General features: G+C 29.3%; 1 protein-coding gene across 1 annotated transcript in view; it reads left to right on the plus strand.

The window, feature by feature from the left end:
* The first annotated feature begins 242 nt into the window (after positions 1-242).
* The window catches only part of LOC142321235 (phospholipase B1, membrane-associated-like), a 39,553-nt gene continuing 24,035 nt past the window's right edge, over positions 243-15,760 (plus strand). The window contains exons 1-4 of the mRNA XM_075359230.1: positions 243-293; positions 555-770; positions 3,672-3,879; positions 12,818-13,044. Of these exons, the coding sequence (XP_075215345.1) occupies positions 243-293; positions 555-770; positions 3,672-3,879; positions 12,818-13,044 (702 nt within the window). The remainder of the gene's footprint in view (positions 294-554; positions 771-3,671; positions 3,880-12,817; positions 13,045-15,760) is intronic.

Below are 15,760 nucleotides of genomic sequence, written 5' to 3' on the forward strand. Positions count from 1 at the left end.
AATAATGGCTGTAAAAAAAATGCTAAATAATAGTAATAATGATTTAGCCTAACACAATTAAAAACAAAAATATAAGGATCTGTTAATAGGTAGGATCTGCAATGAGGTTATAAATACAGAAAGGCTTGATATTAGTACAAGAGAGTTAAGATTGTTAAGGGGAAAAAGCTGGAGCACTTTGCATAAAGCTGGAGACATCAAGGGAAGTATCAAATTTCATGTCTTATACTTTAACAGAAATCATGGGAAACTGGGGTCCATTGCTAGAGAATTCTATGGTTGAAGAATCTAAGGTAGTGATTTTACCTTAGCAGAATGGGGTATTATACTCTTCAGTAAGTATTCAATGTATACAAGATGTGTATGCTAGTATTAATGTATGAGAATGATCAGGGCCATTTTTCCTTTTTACTACTAGCATTAGTAGTGAATAATAATCTGCATTGCTATAATTCATTTGCAGGTCCTTTGCCCAGTTTTATGAACAATGTAATATTAATATATCAATAATTACTTTCATATATAAAATATGAAATTGCTGATTTATGTTTCAGATGGAATGTAATATCCTGGACCAGCATGGTGTTATAGGCCTAGTGCTTTTATTAGCTACTTTTGTTGGTGGTGGAGAATACAAAGAAAATTATGATTTACTTCCTCCACTTCTTAGATTCAGCAGAAAACAATATGAAATGGCACGTGATTTAGGATTGGTTGTTGTGGGAAAGACTTCCTCGCCACACGCATTAATTCGGGCTGCAAAAATGGGGGTCAGTATGTTTTAATGTCAGAATACTAGTTCAAAACCAACTACAGTAATATCTTTATAATTTAAAACAAAAAGTTAAATGATGTAGTATTCTACTGTTAATGTATCTTGAAAAATCAATGTAATTGTTTAAAGTAAAGTCAAAGTTGTTTTTGCAAACAGTGTGACAAAAAATTACGAAAGGAACGTAGATTAATGACCAACACCAAAGTAATGACATAAGGTTACTGGTATAATTTTTGTACAAGTGCTATCCTTGTAATTAAAGAAAAAAAATCACATTATAAATTTAATTTTGTCAAAAAAACTGGAATATATGATTTGCTTGCTTCAAACCATCAAGATTTAATAAATTGGGAATATATTCCAGCTACCTCCTTAGATTTACCACCTTTATAAGCAAATTTAGAAAAGTTATGTTGCAAAATATTATTTGTTTCTTTCCAAGTAGATATATCAAACAATTATCCTGTTTTCGAAAAAGAAATGAAACTTAAAATTATAAAATACATTAAAAAATGAGCAAAGAGCACCACCATTTGTTAATATTTTTTAGCATATCTGGCTATACTACAAACAGAAACTCCAGAAAAACTCCATTTGAAAACTTTTCTGGAAATATAATTCCATATATTTTAAAAGTAATTTTCTTATAAGTTAAAAGGATCAGATTTGGGGCAACTTGTCAGGTAAATGTTTAAATGATATTTTACACTAATCATTGTTATTTAATTTTGCTCTTAGCAAAAGTATCATTCAAAATGCTGATATACTGTAAAGTTTTCATTCCAAAACCTTAATAACAGGGCTTTTCATTAACTTATTTAATAGACACAGTACACCAAAAATATGCCCATAAAATAGAAAATTAAAAAATACAAAGAAATATGTTTAATAAGGTCTTTTGATTAAAGAATCCTTAACATAAAAAGAGACATTATTGAGGATTTAATTTTACTCTATTTACTGATTTTAAATGGCATCTATTGGATCCTGGGAGTCTGCCTACAGCATATTAACCAAACAAACATAATATACACAATAATTCGTAAAGGTTCAAAAAATTCCTTGAATTGACTCATAAGTTTACAATAACAATTGTGATAAGGAATTTTTTGATTTTTATGTTGGCTGCACTCATGATATCATGGTGTAGTGGCAAAATATATTTCCAGTTTTGCATACATCAGAACTGAAGCTGTTTGTTTCATATCATGTATGTCATAGCAATTGAAAAGTATGCAAATTAAAATCTTGCGTTGCTTAAAAAATCAAATCAGAGACATTAACACGCTTGAACAACTATAAGGAGAACCGCCAATAATGAAAATTATTTAACACTTTTACATAGGCATTAGCAATTTAGTGATGGTTGTATTAGTGTTGAAGATGTTCATAATAGGTGCCCATCTAACTTGAGAAAGTAAGGACTTATTGAGTGTATTGAAAATGATGTTCAAAGTGATAATAGAAAAACTGTGAAGGGAATAATGTCACTAGTTTAATATCTATTGAAAATTGTCCTAATATTCTCCATAATGATCTGAATGTGCATTGCATTTCTTGACAAATTTTTCCAAAAATGTCTGCAAAAGATATATGTATGAATGAATACTCATACAGCACTGTCATCACCATGAGACCTCATCATTATATCTAATCAAGATCAAAATTTTCTGAGCATGTTTGGATATCAAACAGAGTTTTTTGAATGAAGTACAGATAAAACACTAATTGTCAGAGAAGAAATCAACATTATCTTTGATGTCACAGAAATTTTATTGTATAGTAGCAAAGGAAAAGTTTCGTTGGAAGTTTTTTGTTTGATTCACAAGGTATTCACTATGAATTCATTTCTCTCTGACAGACAACTATCTGTAGAAGGAATTCTACTTTGAAGTGTTTCATTGTTTACATGATGCAGTATTTAGGAAGTGTTCTGAAAAAAGGAAAGTAACAAATTGGATTATTTGACATAATCATGGACCAACACATCAATCCATACCTGGGACAACACAATGTAACAATTCTGGAGCATTCACCATTCTCTTTCAACTTGGCACCAGCTGATTTTTCCTTGTTTCCTTGATTGAAAAATGCTCTGAAGGAGAAATGATTAAAAAAAACTGATGATGTAAAAACAGCTGAGGATGATATCTTAAAATGAGTTCCAGGATGTTTCCAGTAACTTGGTAGATGGTGGCAAAAGCGTGTAGCTGCCAAAGGAAACTACTTTAAAGGAAATGCATCCTAAAATTCATTCATGTAAGCAGTTTTTAGAAAATTAACTAATTCTTGGAACTTGAAGAATTTAGATTATATTTAAAATTTACTAACTGGCTTTATATTAAAAAATTTTCCTAACCTTCTTAAGATAGCAAACATTAAAATAACTTCAACCAATTACACCCCTGAAGTGTTAGTCACTCAATTAGCTCCAAAAGATCGTACAGAAGAACAATTTCCATATGATTCGAGAGTTGTAAATAATTTTTAATATTTGTGTTATTTTCATCTTATGTCATGCTATTTGAGGGTCTCATTATTTGTAGGTTTCATGAATTTTTGTACTTCCTTTATAATATATAAAACATTTTAGGTTATAAAACAAAATGCAATAAGAATACTTAAAAGAATATCTTTGAAGTACTTTATTCTGCATATCAACATGTCAGTCAGATTGATTGCAAATTTTTGTTTTTTTACCTAACATACAAACACATACACGTGTTTACTTATTTTCGTGTAATTATGATAAATATGAATGTTTAAAAAATATCATTTATACAGGTTAATCAGAAAAATAAATTCTAAGACATTTATAAAATTATATTTCTGTAATTTAAAAAAAATTACATAGCTAATAAATATTCTCACTAAAAATATTTAATTTTAATTACAGAAGTTACAGCCAGTGAGAAACTCATCATTTCCTTGTGATGTATCACTCGGAAGATCTAACATACTTCCTGACAGTGTTCATAAACTTCGTCCTGGTGATATTTCTGTTGTTGGGGCTCTAGGAGAGAGTATAACAGCTGGAAGTGGTGCAACAGCTACAGCAGTAAGGCATGTTTATACAGAAAATAGAGGGCTGTCTTGGTCAATTGGTGAGTTAACAAAATTAATTTTAAAATTATAAATGTTAGGAATAATAAAAAAAACCCATTAATTTCTGTTTCCTATTATATATTATTCCTTTTTATCATTACAACATATTGTTCCATCAGTTCGTTTGTTTTCCACAATGTAAGAAATCCTTATGTTGTAGGTGATCTTAACTATGTTAACAGACATATATAAAAAATTCTTAGGTAAAAGCTCTTTGATAAAATACAGCTCTCAATGAGTTCCCAAATATCTGTGTTGATCAGAACTATGATTGAGTACTAGCTTTAAAAGCAATTTTTCTTATAATTTCATTAGGATCTTGTGGAATTTTTATCTATACTGGATATAAAATCTTTCATCTAATCATCTTTAAATTTCTTCATGTAGCTATGAATTAAAATTGGAATAATATATGTAAACCTTTTAATTTTGAATTTCAGAGTTCTCAGGTTTGAATCCTAATAAAGGTAGTTGCTTTTATTTGGATTTGAATACTAGATAATGGATACCAGTGTTCTTTGGGGATGGGTTTCAATTAACCACATATCTGAGTCTGTTCTAGTCTACATCTCACTCACATGTTATGAACAAGGGATGCAAGCTGCCTACAGGCTCTGAATTCAGAAAGCTGCATGGGTATTTGTATTTCTAGAGTATTCATAAGAAATATGTAGAAGAAATTGTTATTTATGTGAAGAGAGTAAGAACTGTCAGTTTAGGTGATAAGGGGACTTATCAGAATTCCTTGTACTACTGACCTTATTTGTCTGCTGGTAATGAACAAGGTGGCAGTTTAAAAAAAAAAAAAGTACAATAATTACAGACATTTTTTTAATAATAATTATCTGATACCCATTTTACAAATTAATAACATAAAACTAGTTTACAGAGTATGTTATAATGTTATATGCTGTGTTATACTGATGCTGGTACAACCTGCTGTTCAGTGATTGAGGGTCCCAACCTTCAGGAAGTTTTGCAAGCTTAACTTTTAACTATAATTATCATTATTACATTTTTTTAATGCATAAAGAATATGTGTAATAAAATACATTCTATTACACTACATAGTGAAAGAAAACATAAATATTGTCATAAGGGTAAATAAGAAAAATATAAATGGGAAAAAATAAAATATATTTAAAAATTAATGTGATTTATTCTTGAAATGATATGATTTAGAAAAATTCATTAATCATTTAAAAAGAAGTGAAATTTAGTTTCATCAAAATGTAAAAATAGAATTTAAGACTTAGAGTGAGAGTCATGATGTGACAACTTCTCTGAAAAACATTCCAAAATAAAATTAAATTCAGCTATTGTGTGATACTTTTTACATTAACAAATGCCATGTTTTCAGATTTTTAATTTAATTTAAATGAATTAAAACATAATAAAAATGAACTGAAAACACTTGAATATAACATTAATGTTATTTACTGTAACCAGAAATAAATTTTATCAAATTGATAATATAGGTTAAAATGTTGGCAGTATTAGCATCTTTTTTTATATTCCTGATTTGTTTTTATTTATTAAAGAGCTTTTTAAATAATTAGCTTATGTCATTCAAATGAAACAAAGGTCTATTCCATTAATTAAATGCATAGACAAATGGACTGTGTAGTAATTTTATGCGTGGATGTAAATTTAATTTACTTGTACATATTTATTTGAAATAAAAAATTACAAATGTATAAGAGAAATTTGTAATTCAAGTTTATTTAAATCCTTTTTTTTGAACAAATTACTTTTAATACAAAATGTAATATTTAACAAAATTTTTTAATTTTTTTGATTGTAATATAAAGGAAATTATGTATTTTTATATCGTACAAAAATTAAATTGTATTGTATGAAATCTGTTTTATCCTTTTTAGGTAGATTTCATAATAAAGCTATCTATTTTAATGGGTACCATGATTCGACTTCTGGAAAATCTCGACATATCTTTGCGTTTCACATTTCCCAGAGCCCAAAACCACTGTCAGTTCAAAAGTTTATAAATATATATATATATATATATATACTAGCGGACCCGACAGACGTTGTCCTGACGCGGCATTATTCTGTAATAAATGCACACACATAAATATAAGTAACTTAATTAAGTTAAAATTAGCAGGAATGTGTTCTAAATTTCATGAAAATGACTATTAGTATGATATTATCAGTTTGTGATTGTTGTATTATTGTAATGGGTTTATTGATTAATTATGTGTAGTATGGTTAATATTTATTTTCACCAAATATTGAGATGTCCGATGAAAATTGAATTAAAAAATCGAAACGTCGTAAAATTAATAATTAGTGTAATTAATAAATTTTCATCCACATTACTACTAATTTTCACTTAACATCATTCTAAAAAAGTACCTCCTACATATTTTTTATTTTTATTTAATAATTTTGATGTTTCATAACCATGTAACAGCTTAATTAATCAATTAATAAAAAAAATTAAAGCACTGGAAAAAGCAACGTGTTAAAATTTTAGTAGAAATTTTTCTCATTCTTTATTTTAACATCTATTTTACCAAATTTTAGATAATTGTAAATTAAAAATAATTTTAGAAAACTTTCTATAAAATTAATCAGCTAAAACATTATAAATTGAATTTTTTAAATATACTTTAAACTATATTATAAGTAACTTATATTTTAATTTTATAAATGTTATAATTTATTTCACAATCTTAAATTTTTATTTTCAAAGAGCCGTTCAATACTTCATAAGTTGCATAGAATCAAATGAGAACTGATAATTTAAATTTGTAGGTTAAGTTGATTGTTATTGAATGCACGTGTATACTTCATTAAAATACTCACTTCAAATACTGCACCTTACAAATTTGCATAAAGTACATTTTTTAATTAAACTTTAAAACGTTATTTCAATAAATAATAATATAATATAATATTCTCAATAAGCGCGCAATTCTAGCAGACTCGGCAGTGCTTCGCTATTGCTAGATCTGAATATACATACAGATTAAATGACAAAAATTGAAAGTTTCATAAAACCTTAAAAAACTGAACATTAGCAATTTAACAAAATGTAACCTTTCACTTTATAAAAGTCAGAATGTAAATAAATCCAATTGTCAGAACAGCACTACCTATAGGATTTAATTAAAACTATTCTCTAAATACGAATTTTAATGTAAGAACAACACTAAGCTACGACGCAAGTAACTGATATGCGAAAAAGCAACAAAATAAAAAAAATTCCTAGAATCCGATCGCAGCACCAACTACCGGGTTTGACTGATAAACCAAAAATTAAAAAAAAAACTTCTAAAACGCGATCGCAGCTCTGCCTACCAGACCCACACGCTGCCTACCGGACCCAATTGTGAACCTTAACCATCCCAAAATCAACAACACATAAATAAATTAAAAATAACATTTTCACTTCAATACTGTACCTTACAAATTTGCACAATGTATATTTTTTAATTACACTTTAAAACGTTATTTCAATAAATAATAATATAATATAATATTTCTCAATACTCGCACAATTCTAAACGCGATCGCAGTGCTGCCTACTTGTTACTTAATCAGTTGTGATTTTGTTTACATTGGCAACGGCCATACGGGCTCTTTGTGATTGGTCGTTGTGTTTGACAGCGGCATCTTGCATTGATCTGATTGGTTTTCCTTTGTTTACATTTCCATCTGATTTATTAGCCTCTTACTTTTTAAAAAACTGTTTTCTCGCGATTTTTTGTAACACAATAATAACACAAAATTACGAAATATTTTTCTCAATTTGATCGCAGCACCAACTGACGGGACAAACTAAAATTAAAATAGAATATTATTTAATATTCGATACTGCGATGGTAGTGCAGTCTGCCGGATCCAATATAAAACGTTCCAAAATCAACAACTACTTACGAATAAAAAATTAATTAAAAAAAACATTTTCCAGTGGACCAAATTATGAATCTAAATCATTCTCGAATCCCCTTGAACACACACACAAAATTTCATCAAAATCAGTCCAGCCGTTTAGAAGGAGTTCACTTTCATACACACGCACACAAGAAATATATATATAAAAATTTCACTTTCTTGTGGACACGATAACTACTGTAATTTTGCATCAATCACTTTCAAATTGATATATAAAATATAATGACCTGAAATCTTGTTCGAGTTCGTTAATGGGCAAAATCAGACCATTGGGGGGGGGGGGATTTTTCGAAAAAAATAAAATATCGCTATAACTTTCTTTGTAAGTAAAATATCGAATTCGTTTTTCTACTATTCTTTGGATAGGGGCCTAAAACATATCTAAGTAAAATTTTTTGATATCACCAACAATTGGCCCATGGGTGAAAAATGGATTTAAAGACAAAAAAAAATCATACCTCCTTTAATAGGTACAGTATCAAATCGGTTTTAAGTGGTTGTTAGTCTTCTAAATATTACCTAAAACTTTCTGAAACAAGTTTTGATATGACCAACCAAGGGCAAGGGGTGACCAAAATGCTGCTGGAATTGTAATAAGATGGGGCTTGTCATATGCTAAATATGTGAAACTTTTTTCACATACAACCATTGTCGTATTGAGTAAATTTGAAGTTTTTCTTAACTTTAAGGTGGAAATCTTTTTTATCCCCAACTCAGCACCGGTGAAATCTACTTCTGACTTCTGGCGTGCTGAAAGGGATTTTTTTATTTTTATTTTAAGTTGCATCAGCTATTACATTTTTTATCCTAGTAAATAGGGATCAGATTATTATTTAAATCGTAAAAATAATGGTAATTAGTATTTTAAAATTAAAAAATTAATATATTGTAGATGTATAAACCATCTTGTAATTCTTGTAACTATTTCAGATTATGTATAAAACTTACAACAAAATTCATATCCCATAATTTGCTGATAAATAAATCAAATTTTACTTTTTCTACTTTAACCTCTTCAGTCAATACTACTTTATTTTCCATTTCATCTGTTTGACATATGTTATTAAATCTAAATCAGTAATATTTTTCATCTTGGTGAAGTAAAGATTGTACTACAAAAATATCCATTTTTGAATGCTTAGTCAGTTAAAATTAGATTTGGACTGTAATGAAGAATTGTATTGAATTTCCATTGTCTGCATTAAAAATTTGTCAAACAAATTTATCTGAAAGGAATATTTTGAATCAAATAATCTATATTGGCTTTACTGCAGATGCTGAGTTTTCCTGCAGAGATTAGTATTGTGTTACTGACAAAAAACTGTACTCATGAAATTATTACAGCACATTCTCTGAAATTTTTATACCACTCTTATATTTAATATTTCACAAGAGGGTTTAAAAGTTTGTACAATCAAGCAAGCAATAAATAAAAAAATAAATGCCTTTAAAAAAGTAATCATCGACACCTCAGTTGGTAGTAAGTAGCATTAAAATTAGTAATTCTTTAAGGATTCCAAAATCCAGTCATTACAACCTTCATAAATGTATTAATTATAATTAATTTTGGTGTAATCCCTTAGAAATTAATTAACTGTGTAGTTAATTTAGATTATTCAGTAATACATTCATTCATAATGTTATAGATTTGCAATTACCAACATAGGAAATATATTCATAATAAAATAATTATTATTAATAAATTTATTATTATAAAAAAATTAATATTAAAAAAAAATGCTTCTAAATTAATGGAATGTGTTTTTCCCAAGACTTTTTGGAGTTAATTATCAGTAGCTTCTTCAATGGAAAAAATTTCACTTTCTTATTAACAGTGTTTACAATTTACAAAACATTATAAAATAATGTCCTTAATGCTTTTGTTTTAAGAGAGGCATCAATATATTTTATTTCACATACATGAGGGTTATAAATCCATCTTTAAATTTTCCAGAGGTCTAAATAGTTCTGAGCAGATTTTAAAACTTATATTACTGGTGTAATTTACAATTAATGGCTGTAACTGAGATTATAGTGTAACCCAGATGATAATTCCTATTGTAAATAACATTTTCAAGATATCTACCACCTACCTGTACTGGTAGAAATCTTGAAACTGGAACCTAATACAACATCGGAAATTTTGATTACTGTACCTTCCCTACATGTATTTGTGTTAATAAGAAGATTAAGAGACGTATTTTACTGTAAACCTTGGTTAGTAAGTTGAAATTTATAAACAAGGATTGATTTATTTAAAGGAGCTTAAATTAAATTGATCTAATCTTTCAGAATTAATTTTAATAAAATATTATTTATATTTTATTATTAAAAAGAAAAGTATACAAATAATCTACCAATAAATTTTTATATAATTAAAAAAAAAAATTAAGTAGTACTATCTGCCAATAAAATTAATAAAAATGCCAACAGCATACTGTGAACTATATTTAGCATCCTTAACTTTGGTGATCTATAATAACATAGTGGCCAGGAAGTCACTGTACTCCCTAAAGAGAACTAAAAATTTGTAATGAGTTATAAATAAAAATGGGATATAATAATGAATTATTTTCTTTTCTCACTTGATACATAGTATTAATTTTAATGGTCCAGTGGATCTGTGTGTTCGCTCTCATGTTGTACACAATTCTATATGTCACCACATCCTCTGTGACCTGCGACAGAGCATTTCTGGTGTTACGTTACAGAAGCCATCCCTCACGACTTATTATGGGGAATAATAATTCCCCATAATGAATTGTCTGGTGTGGTGAGATCAGGACTTCGTGCTACCATAATAACAGAGCTGGTGATGCTGGAGAACTGCGGCCAATTCAACGTCCTGGAAATATTTAATTCAGAAACGAGCAGACTGATAAAGCAAAATGTGAAGGCAACCATACTCTGGTTGCATCCTGCTGCAACCATACTCTTACATGAGATCCTTCTTTTGAAGGATCTCATGTAAGAGTATGGGCCACTCACTAATCATGTTTGAGCCCGGGCCACCTTGGTACTTAGAGGTCAAGGGGAAAATTGGCCACTCACAAACGGCGAGTTAATGTGGGGCGAAAACCGCATTGTAGGGCCGTGTGGGAGTTCGTTGATGCTGTTGCTTTGTTCAACCGACATCAGTAGTTTATTTTAGGGAAAAGACTCCTACCGCTCTGCTGTGGGAAGCTAACCTAAAGATATGTATTGGCTACCAGCCAATTAAGGCTCCAAGCGCTATAAAATAGTGGACAGGTACTTGATGGCATTCAGCGACCTAGGCGTGGCAGCGAATTGCTGCCTAGACGAAATAAACTTTATTATGGATGTCATATATATTTTTTGTAGTTGACGGCGTGCACCTATCCATTTTAGCAAATATATGACAAGTGAGCGGTTGGGACACGTAAGCCGATGGTGAATGGCACCATGCTTAGTCCGTTCACGCTGTTAGGCAAGCTCTAGGAGCTATATTAGGATACTGGTCGCTAAACTGTTTGAGGCTCAGTAGCTGTTTGTGGCACAGACATTCGGTCTTATGCTTAAGGGCGACCGAATGGGGTGATGGCGGGAGAAATGACAAGCAAACCAATACGAAGTTCAACTGATTGTTTATGAATTGATTTCATTGTGGTAGTTAAATGGAAACTGCAATAGCAGCACTTGTTTCTAACAGCGTTACATTTCGTCCGCTCCGCGGCCTATTTTTAATACTGCCTAATTCAAACCCACGTTTTTCCAAAGCCAGCATTGTTGCTTTTCGTGGTGGTGGCTTATTAAAGCGTTACCGAAACATATCATTAATTAGCTTCATTGTTTGATTTGTATGTTATCGTTCATGAACGCATACACTTGTCACCTACCACTCCTCCACGCTGTAATAACTCGTGTCAGCCATTTTAGTGCAACTGTCTTTTACTAAGAGTGTGTGACATTGTAAAAAACTGTTGCCAACCAACCCCAACGAAAATCGTATGTTCTAAATACATATCCTAACTAAACGTTTTCATTAACTTTAGGGATACGTTTCCGGCCATTCTGTAGATATCAGCTCATTGAATATGGTTTTGGCTGTTAGAACTTTGCCTTAGTTCATTAATGCCAATTTGTAGGATGCTGATCCCCAAGACATTTCTTGGGTTTTTGAATTGCAGAACTAGTTGTAAGGAGTGCATTTTACTGTCATACTAGATTGTTAATATTATCATAAAAGTTTACAAAATTATAATTTTTTGTGATTTGATTTGTGAGAAATATAAATAATGGTAAAGAATAATATAATTGCTAAAATATATTTTGAATTTTATAAATTTTTTAAAGGATTGTTTTTAATTAATTTAGTGTGTGAAATTGAATACCACAAATTGTAACAATATAATTAGGCGTCCCTTATCAGTCAATTTTGTTCTCTTATTCATACCAATATATTGCCTAATTAAATGGTGGAAATTTGTTAGGCAATTTAAAAAGAAATGTTTCCATATTTCTGATCTTATGAATGAGTTTTTTTTTCATTTACTTAGATCCTGCGCAATTATTGTTTTTATGCTTGAAAAAATCTAAACTTTTTACCCTGATATTCTGTATGGTTTACTATAATAACCTCTAAAAATATTAGGAAAATAAATATTAAGAAAAAACAAAATATGATATATGAAAAAAAATTTAAATACAGTGCTGTTTGTCTGCAAAGTTAATGATTATATGTGCTCTCAGGGATATTTACTCCATATTTGTGGTAGTGGATTAAATTCATTACTGCTATTGTCACACATATGAACTAAAGATTATCAATACAATCATTTAGTATTTTAAACTCTACTTTAACAACACTCTCTTTGAATCTCCAAAATTGAAATTAATTTAAACTATTACAACAGGTTTAAAAACACATATTTTAAAATCAAAATTAACTGATCAACACTGAAATAATTTACCAAAATTATTGTAAAGAATAAGCTGTTTGATAATATAATAATTTACTCGTATAATACTCATTCATTCATAAATATTTCCTTTTAGGTGGTCAAGGTACTTGGAGGGAGTTTTTAACATTACCAAATATTCTTAAGGAGTTTAATCCCAATTTAGTTGGTTTTTCATTGGATGATTCATTTACTCATCATAAAGCATCTCAGTTTAATGTAGCTGAACCAGCAGCAAGAAGTCATCATTTACCTCATATGGCATCTGTGCTTGTACGTCGGATTAAAGCTGATCCCAGAGTCAACTTTAATAAAGACTGGAAGGTATTTTTATCATTTGAGAACTGGTAAATGGTTTTAATCTAATATTTACTTGACAAATTAGAAAATTAACTATCCAGTGGTGGGTTTTCATTAATTTTCAGGATTCAAGTTTCACATTTTCAAGTTCTAAAAAATGAGATCTATTTTTATTTAATACAGTATGAAAAATGTTAGAGGTAATATAACAAGCAGGCCATGTTTTGTATGTACCTAAAGTAAGTCATGTCTTTATATGTGTTTAAGCCATGAGTGTTAATAAATAGATGCAAACTGGCATAATTAAAAGAAAGAATAGAGCAAAGACATTTAAATATAAGTTTTGGTACCCACAAGTAATACTATGTTTTAAAAAAATTTAAATCTTTTTAATAATCATTACCATTTACTTGTTAAACAGGGAAAATTCTGAAATCTTTACAGTTTTCTGAGCACAGAGGAAATTTTTACTACATTTCATACTTAAAAAGTGTATGTAGTGAATTTAAAAATTATTTCAATATTCCAATTTGTGTAAGTTTATCTAATCTGATTGTATTTATTGAAAAAAAAAAAAAATGTAACTGCTATTATTAAATGAACCTTGAAAATAAAACAGACTTATTATCTCGAGTGGTGCTTAGAAAAAATTCTCCTCTCTAAAGTCTTGTATTTAGTTATGTACTTTCTTCACAAACATTAAACATCCATATATTCTAAGAAATGTCTTGACAGGATGTGGAAGAACACTGGGATGCTCTTTAAAAAGCCCTCGAGTAAGGGCATTTTATATGTTCCCAGATTAGAGTATAAAAATGCCTGATTCAGGTGATTACCTAGGGATACTCCTACAGGATTAATGGAAATCCTGTGGGACATACTTGAGATCCAGTGTTACAGTCCTTAGGATATTTTTGACATTATCTGGGCTGTGAGTACTGATATATACTTGAACAATACTAGCAGTTCACACAATGTTATGGGATGTCAAATAGACAGTGTTATGAAGTACTAATGTAGGTTAAATTAGTATTGGTTGTGTTATATATTATTTAATTGAAGTTCCTTGCAGGATTTGTAATTCTACACAATATTAAAGTAGAATAATTAATTAATTAATGTATTAGTTTATATACCATTTTTAATGAAATACTAGTAGTGAAACTACATTTAGATAGTTAAATAAAATGTTTAGAACAAGAACATGTAATTGTTCTTAAAACTTACTATTTAAAACATATTAAAATTACTGTTTTTAAAACTACAGTTTTTACCTTAGAAGTCTCTATAGTTTATTATATTTCTGATTATTCCCCTTTAGGAGAGCGCATGAACTTGAACCAATATGGCTTTATTTCCTTCTTTTTTCTTTTCTTCCCAAAACCTCTTCATTTGTTCTCTATGTTTTTACTTCCTCTCCTCTGCCCATCTTCTACCTATTGTTTCTCTTTTTCCTCTTGTTCAATTTTCTTATTTCTAATTTCATTTCTAAATTTCCTTTTGTCCTTGATTATTCTTCTGAGATTTTCAGTCATTCCAGGTTGTCGTGTTTCTTTAATCCAAATGGACTTTAAATTACTTGCCTTGACAATGTTAAACATTTTCTTAGTGAGTCTATCATCACCCATCCTGCATAAATGTCCGTAGAAGTGTCGACTTCTTTTCCTAAACTTGTGGGTGATAGTGTCTGTGTTCTCATATAATTCCTTTGTGGGTTGTTTGATCCAGGTTCTATCTCTGAGGACCATATTGTGGATTTTCCTGAGAATTTTCCATTCTTGCTTCTCGATTTCATGAATTTTGGTTCATTACTGTGGTTTCTGCTGCAAAGGTCTCTGGCAAGACAATTGTGTTGTAATGTCATAGTTTTGCTTTATGAGATACTATACTTACTAGTCTCTATAGTTTACTATAATTAATGTTAAAATATTATAAAGATAAAAACAAAATATTATACAAAAAAAGGAGGACTGTTGGTTTGCAAAATTAATAATAATTATTACATCAACATATCTTCAATGACAACATATTAGACTCTATAGTAGTGTCTATTTGATGTTCCATGAACACTGTGTGGACTGCTAAAGATAAACCTACCAAAAAATCAGACCAAGACAGATTCAATACAATAGGATGCGAACAGTGAACAGTTGCCATTAGATGGCTGAGTATGATGGGAATATTGGCTTTAATAATGTAGATATAGTTGATAAATCAAAACTAAAACTTTTAAATTGTTGCCGTTTTGTTAACTCTTATAGTATATCCATTTAATCAATAAAAAACTAAAAGAGACGACTTATTAAAGAGGTGGAAATGGAAATGAGAAGTTTGGTTGTTTTGCTGATAGATAATATTGAATCACTTCTGCAATGAAGATATCTTGTTGCATAAGTAAAGTTGAATTGTTTACAAATAAATAATCTATCACACTTATACGTAAAAAGATTCAAATTGAATAAAAAAAAATTATAATAAAAAGATTATGTTAATTAAATGATTTATTACACAAATTAATTAGTGATATTTATGAAAGGGGTTCCATAAGTGGTTTTTATTAAAGGGTCTAAAGTGACTTAAAAATTTGATATTTTTGAAAACTTAGATCAAAACTTCATGCTGGATAAGGCAGTTTTTTAAATTTAAATTTTGTGTTCAAAAAATCCAGAACACCAACCAAATTTCCTTTCCAGCATCCAGATTTCACACCTTTTCCCTGTTGGTGCTTCAGAAATAACTT

This window comes from Lycorma delicatula, chromosome 3, assembly GCF_047948215.1.
Source record: "Lycorma delicatula isolate Av1 chromosome 3, ASM4794821v1, whole genome shotgun sequence".
Taxonomy (NCBI): Eukaryota; Metazoa; Arthropoda; class Insecta; order Hemiptera; family Fulgoridae; genus Lycorma; species Lycorma delicatula.